Consider the following 13,285-nt stretch of genomic DNA (forward strand, 5'->3'; position numbering starts at 1 on the left):
TGGGCAGATGTCGGAGGAGGCCCAAGAAGACCGTCATAAGCATATTAAACATTATCGGGAGCATCGTTTCCGAAAGTGCTCACGCAAAGAAACAATGAAGGATGTGTTGTTGCGGCTCCTCGTAACAAGCGACCCAAATATATCCACGCTTCGGAATCCCATGGCACAGAAGCACAAGAAAAGAAACTTATCTTCAGCCGTACTGAACCATTTGAAAGAGATGGAGGCTCCAGAGCAGCTGTAATCTGAGGATGAATCAGAATAGGGTTCATGTGTAAAAATCATAAACTGTTCAGTAATTCTTTATTTCACGTGCAAAAACATTCTCATTGTGCAAATATGAGCAAATACATTATTAAAATTGTTAGTAAAACATTTTGTCTTCTTGTTTCGCATTCATTAACAGCTGTCATCTCAGGGTGAATCAGAAGAGCCTTTATGTGTAAAAGTCTTAAGCTGTTGTTATGCTTTATTTCAAGTGAAAAAATATTATTCTCGTTGTACAAATATGTGCAAATACATTATTATCCATGTTCTTCCATCTTTTTGTCTTATTTCTAGCATAACAACATTTCTGCAACGAAAAACACAAGATTTCAACTTTTAGCACGAAAAGGTAATTTTGGCCAGTTTTTGAGGGCTTCTGGACGACTGTGCACAGGTAAGACTTCTGAATCCTTTAGTGTCATTCTTTGTGATACTTATTCATCACGGACACCAGTACGAGCTGTAGTATATCATCCTTGAAAATACAGTCCATGTTTGCCTGTACGCATGTTTACTTTTGTCCATGTGTTTAATGCCTCAGTTGCCTACTCGGTAGGGCCTACAGCGATTCTCGTCCCTGCAATGTTTGCGTACTCTACTTGTTGCGGAACCGCTGCACCAACCCCCATGTCCGGCGGTGTTCCCTTGAATTGGTCCCCGACGCTGCAATGGGGAATCCCCACGTTTCCAGCTCTCGATTCACAGTTCGTACGTAAGCCATACGTAACACGTCATAGTACATACGTCTGTTTCATTTTTCACTGCCCCTACGATGCCTGCTTTGCGGAATCCTCTTCTTCCTGTAAGGACTCCCATTGCGCAGTTCCATCTGCTCCATTCTGTTTGCACCATCAGTTCCCTTGAGTATGATTTTCTTTCTCATTTTGTAGACCGACGTCACTATCTCAATTCGTTCGAGAGATATTCTACTTTACCCACGGTGTGTGGGCGATCTTTTGCTCTCTTCCTGCTGGAACACGCCGCCTGTTTCGACCTCTGCTCATGACTTGTTTCCTCGTTTCCAGTTGTGGAGTCACCTCCCGAAGTGTATTCACCCACAATTCATATCCACAACTTCATTATTGGTCACCATCAGTACCGGGTGGGTATGCAAATACACATACTTCATATGACGCGTCCATCAATTCGTCTCTGTTTGAGATCTCGACATGGTTACAACTAATCGTATTTGTGACAAGCGGAAGGATACAAATATTTTGTTTATCGGAGTTTAGAGTTTACGCTGAACAATGTTTAGTTACCAGATCGCAACATTTAAGTCCCTCTTGTTGTTCATACTCTCTAACTACATTTCGTTCCTTGTAACCATTTATAAATAATTTTTGGCATATTTTATTATCTGTCATAATAACCATTTCCATTTAATAAGAAAGAAAGATGTGTTTGTGAAATTAGTTGTTTGGCAATTGTACACAAAACGACACCAGTGGTGTGTTAATGAATGGCACCATACTATCTGTCATCATATCAGGTGCCTCATTTAACGACTATAACTTTAACATTTTATTCCAAAATGCTGTGAAGTTGAAGTTGCATCATGCGTGTGTCAAAATTTAGCACAACTCAAGTACAGTGTACGTAGTTTGAGGAAAATTTCTCTAATCTAGGGAAATTTCATAGGTAAGTTTAACAAAGAGGGAAAAGGGGAATTTTTCGATAAAACGTGAAAAATCCAGAGAAATTCTCGCGCGGTCTGATTTCCCAATATAAATGCTTTATTTTTCTTTCTTCTTCAAGAAATAAACCAATAGTTTGTATATGTTACGTGTGTTTGGGTGTGTCTTTTTAAAGTATCATGATTCATCATAATAGTATAACATTTGCACCAAATTGTTGGCTGGATGTACTTGTGTCTATATTTTTTTGTTTTAAAAAAGTGAAAAAGTAAGAAAGTAGAATAAAAAACCAAATAAATAAAACAAGTGTGGTTGGCACTTTCTTTAATATAGCTAAATTAATCTTATTACATAACTTCTGTCATAGGAATTGGACTCTCAACAAATAGAGAAAATGTTATAAGAAAAGGGAAACTTTTGTGTCATTTTAGGAAAATTTTCTTACGAAAATCTACGAACACTGCTCGACTAATAAAGAGCCACTCAAAAAGTTATACATGCCTGATAGTAGGTTGACATATGAATTCTTAACGCAACAATTAAATTACGTAGCTTAGTAATAGTTAAATTGGCAAAATTATTATTTATAGACTTTCTTCCGAAATGAACTACAATTGAAATTAAGTGTTGTAAATCATGAATCGTCGAGGTAGGCCCATTACATTTGCTTTAGTCTTATACTTAATTTGTTTAGCTTTCGTTTTATATAACAATTAAAAAAGATTTGGAAAGTAGTTAGTTGAATTGGGGTTTAACATCCCTTTTAGAAGCGAGTCTATATGAAACGCGGACCTACCGTTTAACATGGGATTTGAACCACATGAGCTCCCGTCGCGAATCAAACCCGGGTATCCCACGCCGAATAGTTATACAAGATTATAATATCATCACTACTTCAATTTATGTAGAATCAAATCTGCTTCGAACTTGGTTAGTTAGTTTATTGATATTTAGCGTCTAGTTCCAGCACCAAGGCTATATGGCACAGAACCTACACAGTAAAAAGTTATGTTAATTGAACAGAATGCCTGGTGCGTGGTGCTACTTCAATTCCATCTTATTTTGGAATAAAAATTGTTCAAATGGTAGTCGTTAAATGTATTACCTCACATGGTGAGGAATCATTTTAGAATTACACCATTATTGTAGTTTCATAAACCGTTCCAAAAAAAATGCAAAATATTTTCTTTCTTATTAAATAGGAATGACTGAAATGAGGGATAACAAAGTATAGCATAACTTATTTATACATTGTTACGAGGAACGAAACGTAGCCGGCGACGAAGAGGAGCATAGTGAACACAGGAACGAGAGATAAAAACAATTTTGCTTATGCAAATGTTGTCAAAAAATTCATTTCCTTCACAAAATTTTTCGTACAGGAAATATAATACGTTGTTCTTTACTTGGTGTAAATGCGATATACCGTGTAAAGTGTTGTTCAAAGCAAGAAGTGAAAACTAATACGAATTCTTAATGACAGTTACTAGGCATTTAAGATATCCTTGGAAGCAGGGGTAAAATGGATCTGAAAAGGTAGGGGGACGCATGACATTACGCCATCCCCGTGCTTATCTTTACCCATTGTAACTTTTTTAGGAAGTGGGGTGGTCATAGATATTTTTTTGGAAGTGGTGTGACGACGTTCCCCGCGTTCCCCCTCACTTTTACCGCTGCTTGGAAGACAATGATCAAACTTAACATAACATAAATTACTCCATTGTGAGAGCAAGGAGTAAGTGATCGTTCCGTGAAAAATTAGAGCTCATTCGTGGATTTGATGTGGGAGACTCGGGTTCGATTCCCGGCAGGAGCTCATGTGGTTCGGATTCCACGTTAATGAGTAGGTCACGTTTCATATAGCCTCGCTGCTGAAAGGAACGTTAAACTCAAAATCAACTGCGAAAAATATTAGGCGTTTTTGCCGGAATAAAAGCTATTATTTTCCTTGAAAAATTAAAACATTTACATAAACATTGGAACAAATGTTTGGCATTCTAGTTGGGTGTGCGTGGTCAGAATATCGCCTCCCATCACCTAATTTTCATTTTCTGCACTGATTTTTCTACTATCCTTATCTAGAAATCACACCAAAAATCATGTATATTAAATGTTTTGTTAAATTTGGTATTTTGGTATTTTTTTTTTTTTTTTTTTGGTCGAAAGCCTTAATTATTAAGAACAAGCAAATTCTCTCTCTCTCTCTGTCTCTCTCTCTCTCTCTGTGTGTGTGTGTGTGTGTGTGTGTGTGTGTGTGTGTGTGTGTGTGTGTGTCTCAGCTGTTACGTAAGTTTAATAATATTATTTTCTTGCAATTAAACTCTATTTTAACCAGCTCCATTTTTAGCAGCAAAGCTATAACGACAATCCGTTGGGTTGGTGCAATTGGAATGTTAGTTTTACTTGTAATGGGAAACACTCTGTAACGCAACTTTTGGTTAGATCAGGAGGCAATGAGTTGTTTAACAGGATCATGTGAAAGTATACCATACATAATACATTATTGCAAGTGAGTTTTCTTTAAGTTTCCTCTATGAGTTCTACACATCTAATAGCGAAATATATCAACAGTGCATTTGGACCCGGAGTGGTGAATAAATGCACCATGTGCAGTTGAGTCGAAAAATCTCGTGCCGGTTGCACAACATTGAAAAATGAATCTCGCGACCACTTTCCTGATAAGCTCCCCAGGAACACCGTGAAAGCGGCAACTCGGAAAATTTTCGTGCACTTCAAATAAGTTCGACAATCACCATACCACTATATTTCATGGCTCCACACAATATATAAGGCAAGAAATCTGAACTTATTGGCGCTACATCAGCTGACATCTTCCAACAAGGGTCAATATCTGGAGATACATTCAGTTCTGTGAATATACAGAGTAACCGGAAGGTATTCTGCATCGATTGTCGCATCCAATGGAAACTGTATCTGCTACAATTATCAACGGTCAGGAGACAGTGGTTTGATCGTGATCAACGTCCAGACTGGTTTCCAAAACCACCTCTACATCTACAATCACAGTCAGTGGCGTATTTCGGATCTTGTTTCGGGGGGACCTTGAGAACTAGTGAGAAGCATTTGTGTTGTACGTACAATGCCAAAAAAATAATAATGAAATTATTTTGTGGGGGACTTGAGCCCAATAGCCACCCTCCTAAATCTGCCACTGATGATGGTTTATGATGAGATGATGCATCATGTTTATCTCAGTCGTTATCGCTGCGGATCATTATCGCTGAACTCCATAATATGCACTACAAAGTTTTCCGCAATTATGCAGCAATGGTCAACAGACTGGTCTCCATTTTGCACAACAATGAACGCTCACATCCCGCTCAAAGGACGGTGCAGAATCTCTATGAGCTACAGCTGCAGTATGCTGCGTTTTCCCACTGACTGTATTCTAGTGACGTCTCTCCCATCAATAACCTTCTGGCAACTCGAATTATTCTTGATAGGAAAAAATGTTCCTGATAATAGGGTGGATTAACATGTAGTTGAGGGCTTAGGATTGTCAGACTTGCATTTTTTTTTTAAATGAGGTTTTTGTAGTCATATGAGATATCCATATACGTTTTCACATAGTAAGATGTGCCAGAAAACTGTAAACACGTGTAAAACGTAAGATTTGACCACTGGCGCAAATCCCGGGGGCAAGGGCAGGGGCGGATAGGGCTACCGGGCGCCGCCCAGTGCTCCCCCTCAACGAAACGCCCCCAAGATGCAACATATTAAAGAAAATTTCGGACTAAATGGACCGAGCTTTAAATCGTGAGAATAGATGCGGTGTCGTGGAAAGAAGGCAAAGTTATTAGAAGCAGATGCTGATGCTTGCAAAAAGATCACATTCCTATTTAGTGCCTCCAAACCTTCAAGACTATCAACTACTGACTGCCAACAGACTGAATACAGTATTGAAGTTAGCAGTCCTACCTCATCTGCTACGAATGCTACTGTCAGAGTGCAAAATGAACAGGGAAACTCTAGTTTCATGAATGCTGAAATTAGTGCTTCCACCACATCAACTACGTACGAATGTCACTGTCAGAGTGCAAAATAAACAAGAAGGTTCCACTTCCATGAGTGTTGAAATTAGTGCGCTTCCAACATAAGCTACAATTGTTACAGTCAAAGAAGAAAACGAATAGAAAAGCTCGAGTTCTAGTAATGGCGATTCCGAAGTCAGTGGAAACATTGAAAAGCGCCATGCAGCAGGGAACAGAGCAACGAATTCTTTCATGTCCACAGAAGGATCATATCCTCAAAAATTTAAGTTCCATCCCCATCAATCAAAATAAAGCATAATCTTTTAATCCTGAGTTTGTTATAAACGAGCAGATGGCACCAACAGGCATTGGCTGTCATATTGTCCTGCTCAGAAAGCGTTTTTTTTTCTTTAGCGTGTGCACAGCTTATTCTGCAGATCAAACAAACTCGTTTCTTAAAGGTTCTGTGCGTGACGAACGTAACACTAAGCACACTTATCAGCGACGAAGAGAAACGGGTCTTCCAATCTACATCAGACTAGCGTGAATGCTTACGTATCTAACAAAAGAGAACATAGTAACATATGCCAACATATTGGACCGAGAATCCGGACGTTGACATATACAATTTTATCCACACACAACTCAATGTATTAATAACCATAATAGCATGGGTGCAATTTGAAGAGTTTTCTTATAATAAACTTAACCATTAAATTTTAAGGTAGAGCAAATATTAGTTAAGATGGATGAATTAGATTGTAGAAATAAAAGTAGAGATATCAGATCAGAATATTACCCAAATCTGGTGCTGAGGCCTTACGTTAAAATTTATAATAGCTGTCATAATGAATTTTGAAGATAGGATAAGAATTAAACGAATTTTGAGACAAGGTCGAATAATAAAGTGTGACATCAATTAGCAACCAGCATTGTACTCACCCAGACTTTGACGAGTGAAGATTTTAGAGATGTCGATCCTTCTAGTCAGACGGTCACTTCAGAACTCTCTTTAGTTCTCAACTCTTTATCGTCCACCCACCTTTTCTTCCTAGTTTTGGTAGCGTCATTTCTTCCGCTTACCATTACCTTTTTAGACTTACTTCATAACGTGAAGTGGGAAGTGTTATTATTTCCTTGATACATTGCTACGTAACATATTTTTATATTTCCTATTTAGAAGAATGTTTTAACTAGACATAGTTTTAAATTATTATGAGACTTCCTTGATTTCTTTGCATGTGTGAATGACCTACAGCACCAGACTGGGGATTGAATTTTATTTGCAGTTAATATAACAAGGTTTACAAAATATTGAAGTCAAAACCAATAAAATGTTAATCGCCCTTCACCAAAATGCTTAGTCATATTACAATAGTGTTAAGAAACTACTTCTTAATGGGTAGATAAAACAACGGCACTATCAGATTGAGAAGAACAAACAGGTTGTCGAAGTGCTTAAACTTATTGGGAAAAAAGGGCTCACTTACAGAGGAAATGGAAATGAAGCAGTATATAGACTGAAAGACACAGCTACAGATCCTCGAAACTTTTTGGATATTATTCTTTTGTTAAGCATATTTGATCTTCCGCTTATAAGTAATCTAGAGAAGGTAATCGAGAAGAGTAAACTGAGTATGTACGAGGAAGTAAGCAAGATGGTGGTCACATAACTTTCAAAAAAACATGGTGAATTATGTTTTGGATGCTATCAACACACACATCAGAGAAGATATTTCGAGAAAAGTCTCACAAGCTGGAATGTTTTCTGTTCTACTTAACACTACTCAACACGCCAGTGCTCTGTTGTTTTACGATATCTTGTTAAAACTAGTACCTTTGCGCTTTACTCCTGGAAATTCTACAAAGTTGAACCTTGATAGTAAGATGTGTATTAGAAATTCAACCGATGGCGCAAGTAACATGCAAGAACAATATTTGGATTTTTCAAAACACTTATGATCAGTTACAGGTGTCATGTTACGCTCATATACTCAGTCTTGTCACATGCAATGTTGCATTGATTGTGTAATTATTTGTTCTGCTGAATGACTGTGCATTATTTATGTGTTAGTATTATCTGTGAATGGACATTTGGAAGAACAAATGTCAACAAAGGCACCTTTCAGTTATTGCGGAAACAAGATGGTGGAAAACACTCCGCTTTGCAAAAAAAAGCTTGATCATTTTTTGAACCTAGAAAGTACACAGAGTTCTTTATTGCTTTATCTATAGCAATAAAGAAAATTGCTTCTATAGAAAATATCAAACCAGAAGCTAGGTGTAAAGCGAAATGATAGCTATATAAAAGATCTTTTCAAGTTCAAAAGAATTCTGACAGCACAAGTTTTCCAAGTATTCCTGACTATTTCAAGTGACGATCCCCCTGTCAAACTATCTCCAAACACATGGTACTGGTGTATTATAGTCGTATCGAATGGTGCGAACTATTCTGTCCTAATGGAAATAACAGAGAGCTGATTTTGAATCTGTTAAGAATGCAGCGCTAAGATTTGCAGAATGGACCAATAACGAATTCGAAGAATTAGAACATTTCTTTGTTTCTACTGACCTGTCGACAACTCGCCTTCGAAGGTGGAAAAGGGTGATTCCCTATGAATGTGAAGCTAAAACTACTTCTGATCTAACGTACAAGTACTACATCACGGTAATTTCGAGTATTTCTTCAGTATTCAAGAAGCAAGATAATTTATATATTGTTCGGACCCTAGAAACTTCAACCAAGTGAGAGAACTTCCAAACACGGCTTTCAACAAACTTACTCACCTTCTGAAAAAATTCAGTAAAGAAGTTTCCAAGGATTCTATAAAACTATTCGCTAGGACTTTTCAAGGAAGTGGAAATTCTTGAAAGTCAGTTTTGGCGAGTACAACCGAGAAGAAACGACTGATTGTGCCGATCGTGCAAGTGATTCAGAATTAGAATATACGTTTCTTCAGAAGGAAGGCGAATGCAAAAGGTGTTGCAAAAATTGTCCAGTGTGCTTTTCTAATTTTGCAGAGTTGTAATTTGTAGAGTAATGCGTATCCAGGTTTGCTACTACCATACAAATTTCTATTGACTTTGACTTTACCCGTAACTCAGGTAACATGTGAAAGAAGTTTCTCAAAACTGAAATACATTAAAAATAGGTTAAGGAGTACCATATCTGAGGAATATTTGGAAACATTTATGTTGATGTCTATTGAAAAAGACTTGTTATGGAAGGTTTCGAAAATAGTACACTAAACTATCTGCTAATTTTGTAATATATTATACGTACTCCTTGAATTTCATGTAATATTTTGAACAATTCAGAATAATATACTGATGAAATAATTTAAGGTTTTATTGTTAATTGTTAATACTATTGACTTACTGGAAAAAGAAAATTGTGCTACTTAATTTGTGACATTGAGATGTTAGTTGGCCGTTGTGGGGAAAAAGCGCCCGCCCCCCCTTAATGATGACTATCCGCCTCTGGGCAAGGGGGGATATGTCCCTCTTAATCTTGGAACTGAGGGGACTGTCCCCCCAATAATCCGTTTTGAAATGTGTTTTTTGGGGAGAAAGATTATTAATGTCCGAGTCCATTTCATCTACATCGCCTGATATATAATATACAACAGGTTCACCTCAGAAATCAGATTCATCTATCGTAATGTAAGTCTTCCCCCCAGAATAAACCTCAAATCTTCCCGCTTCCCAATGTTGAAGACAACTCAGCTCACTGATCCTCCACAGTATTGTTTTACAACTTCATAAATATTTTGAATATCACTTTAATAAAATATGGGAACGGTCTTACCAGTCTCTCCCAATGTTGAAAACAGATTTCAGCGTTTGGATCTAACAAAATTTGTGCCTTTGGATCTGACAACCTTATTCTCATCTCAGACTCTAGATTCGTTTCGTCATGAAATCTCCTATGGTCACATCAATCTATCATGAACAATAAGCAATCAGTTCTCTTATGTGCGTGAACATAAGGGAATACATAGTAACGACGTCGCAGGCCAACTCTGTAAGCGCTACCATCTATTAAAAATAAGTTACCCGCCGATACTTTTATTCCTTGAATGCGGGACCAACACCTCAGGGAAGGGAATGATGTTCAACAATTGGCAAAATGAAGACGAACTAAACATTACTGGCAACTTGAATTACCCACCACACGAATTTAAACACCAAACCTGACCTACACTTGTTTCTGCCTTCACATAGCTCAAACGCCGGCCGTCAGCAACGTAGAGTTGCCCCAACCCTTGACATTACCCATTCATTGCCCCAATATTTTACGTACTGCGGCAATAAAGTTCCCGGGTTCAACTTTTTGTAACTGGAAAAGGCTGTCTATTACAGGAACGAAAATATCTGTTCAGTGATTGGAAAAAGCTTAAGCGTGTTCTGCGAAACAGTAAAAAAAAAAAAAAAAAAAAAAAGGCTTTGCAACACTACACACTGTGAAATAACTCGATCATGTTTCCGGCATGAAATAGGGAGCTGTATCAAGTTTAGTGGAAAATTGTGAAAACCAGCAAGGAAACCTATGGTTTGCTATAGGGTGTTTTCGACCATTAATTTTTTCATGCGAATGTTTCAAGTGAGGGAACGTGGTAACTTAGTGATATAGCGCTCACCTCTGATGTAAGATCATTGGTTGGCATTAAGCTCGCGAAAAGAGATTTTATGGTGGACAAACACTGTAAACACCATCTGCTTGGGATTTCTAGGGGTTCTTCCGTTTCGTCCAACTTTCATCAGTCCTCTATTTAGTTCGTCACAATTAGCGCTTAACTTAGCTTCGGATCATTATCGTAGAACGTTTAATTGAAAGAAAAACAATGTTTTGATTGCCCTGAATGCAGAGTTGTATTGATCGTCTGGGCAGGCGGGAGCAGTTCATGATCTCCAGTACTCCACCCAACACAAAACATAACTTTATGATGATGCAATTCTGATTTTGTATTTTGCAAATGAGTTCAAGACTTAGCAACCAACGTTAACAGCGTTGTTTAGTAAGATATCGATAAGAATTGATTTCTCATCGAACGCCAGCAGTCTGTCGTACACTTTATATGGTTCCCCAAATTGATGCAGGTGGTCACAAATGGTTTCTGCACACTGCACTTCAATTTAATCCTTTCTTAATATCATATATGCTTTGGTCATTATCGGCCTCCATAAGAGCCTCAAAATCAGTGGGTTATGAATATCCAAAATGTGATGCAGCTTGGATAAGTCCATTGCCGCTTTAAAATTTGTTAAGCCAATGATCTACTGTCCACTCGTACACCATATCCTTGCCGAATGTCTGGAGTAGTTTTGTTCTCGTTTCACTAATGTTTGTTTCCAGTAAAAAGTCATAAAATATATAATGTGGGCCTTATGCAGAGTAGTTCTGACGCGTGATTGGTGCCATACTAAAGAGTTCGACTAACATATGTTTCCTGCAGTAGTCAGTCCTTTACTATGACGGTAACCATACTTCAAAACGACTCTGCATAAGGCGGTGTATGCCCTGTAAAGATGTTTGGGGTTCCCTGTCCACATCAGGCCCGTAATCAGCCCAAAAATGTAGGGGGGGGCGGATGAAGTTAGGGGAGCCCGACCCAACATATTGTAGTTCATCACATATTATAGTTCATTTGGAAGCCTACTATGAACATTTTAGGGGGCCAGCAAACATTTAGGGGGCCCGCCCCCCTAGACCCCCCGTGGATACCGGCCTGGTTCACATTCCTCTTAATAACATCTTCGTTTAACTGCAGTGGCCGCAATCAGTAAAGTACACTCACTAACGTGTTGCCTTTTTTGTTTTACCTATATAAATGAAATGTGTGCAGTGTCGTAATTTGGAAATGCAACACTTTTAAGGTTCATAATGCATCGTCATCATCATAAATTTTTACTTTCAGGCTCTACATTTCTTGATCTGAATTTGTCTAATATACATTGCACTGACATAAATAAGCACTCGCAGGCAAAATGGTTTCGTGAAAACACTGAACAAATGCTAGCGGCCGAGCATACCGTAGCTGTCTTGTGAGCATGCAGTACAAGTGGCATCATGGAGCGTACATGTAGCTGTGAGGAGCTGAAGGAGTTTCCCCGAGGCCGTATAATTGGAAATTGACAGTGTGGTAGAAGCCAGAGTATCTTCAGTGCTTTTATACATTCAGCGTTAGCAAAGGTTAAGAGGATTATAATATAGTTCAAATGAGATGGAAGGTCATACGTAAACTCAAACTTGAGTAAACAGAATATGGAATATGCGGTCGTCCAGAGTGCATGGTCCCATCCTTCCAAATTTCCAAATACAATAATATCGCAGTCGATCTTCATGAAATGTTGAGCGATATTTGTATAGTGTGGGGAAATACCGACTAGCTGCCATAAAGGAGCCCCTGCTTCCAAAACCACAAATGTTATGTGCAACAGTTTTAGAATAATGTGCATTTTACATTAGGAGCCGATTTTGCCAATTCTTGGACAACGATGGGAAGTGAGTGTGGACTTGGTCGAGAAACCGCAATTCACCACAATTCCGCCATACTACGGTGAAATACGGCGACGTAAGTGTCAAGGTGTGGGGTGTAATTCAGAAAGTGGTTGTATTATCCCTTTTTCTTATGATCGGCACATTAATTCTGAAAATTACGAGCATACGTGAAAGTATTGCAAGAATGACTGCTATCAGTCACTGAAACAGGCTAATTATTGCGGGACATCACCAATTTATGAATGACAGAGTAGAGTCATAGAGGAAAGCTAACCACCGCTAGAGAGGGAAAATTGGATTCAAACTCTACCGTGTCAGGACAATGGTTGGTTTTGAATCTTACAGAAACGTTTGTTATCTCCTACAACTAAAATTGCACAAACGGGCATACGGAACCGAAACGATTGCTGGAGTCGCTCTGTGAAGAAGGGTACCGCCCATCATAGATTGTCAACGATTATTTACTGGATACCACGCCATATGTGGAGCGTTCAGAGCACAAGGGAATCAAATCCAATTTCAAAAGTTATAAGGAAAAGAGACATAAAGTATGTACGCTACGCTTAAGTGCATGTTTTCTACATTATAGGTTATTTACAATATGTGGACAAGAACCTTATACGCACTAAAAAGAGCTTCAGATAGAGATAATAAAGATGAAGAGTATGTCCGAAACGAACAAAAGTGGACTTGACTTCCTTGTGAACTAAACGCTCCATATGCTTGAAGTTTTAGGTGCTGCTAAACCTCCAGCAAGTACTAACTTCAGCACCATAAATAATTAAGGTGCTTTTATGAACTGGTACGTAGCAATTGCCACAGGCTCATTAAATCGGATCTGTTTACTTATGGTAGAGGTCAGAAGAAGTGTCTTGAATTAATGGAAG

At 38.3% G+C, this 13,285-nt stretch overlaps 1 protein-coding gene across 2 annotated transcripts in view; it reads left to right on the plus strand.

The window, feature by feature from the left end:
• Positions 1-2,415: 2,415 nt before the first annotated feature.
• The window catches only part of LOC145683997 (uncharacterized), a 108,095-nt gene continuing 97,225 nt past the window's right edge, over positions 2,416-13,285 (plus strand). For both annotated transcript variants that reach the window (XM_081755775.1, XM_081755774.1), the window contains exon 1: positions 2,416-2,553. In XM_081755775.1, coding sequence (XP_081611901.1) covers positions 2,541-2,553 — 13 coding nt within the window. In that variant the 5' untranslated portion in view covers positions 2,416-2,540. The remainder of the gene's footprint in view (positions 2,554-13,285) is intronic.

This window comes from Thermobia domestica, chromosome 4 (genome assembly GCF_964235325.1).
Source record: "Thermobia domestica chromosome 4, izTheDome1.hap1.1, whole genome shotgun sequence".
NCBI classification, from domain to species: domain Eukaryota; kingdom Metazoa; phylum Arthropoda; class Insecta; order Zygentoma; family Lepismatidae; genus Thermobia; species Thermobia domestica.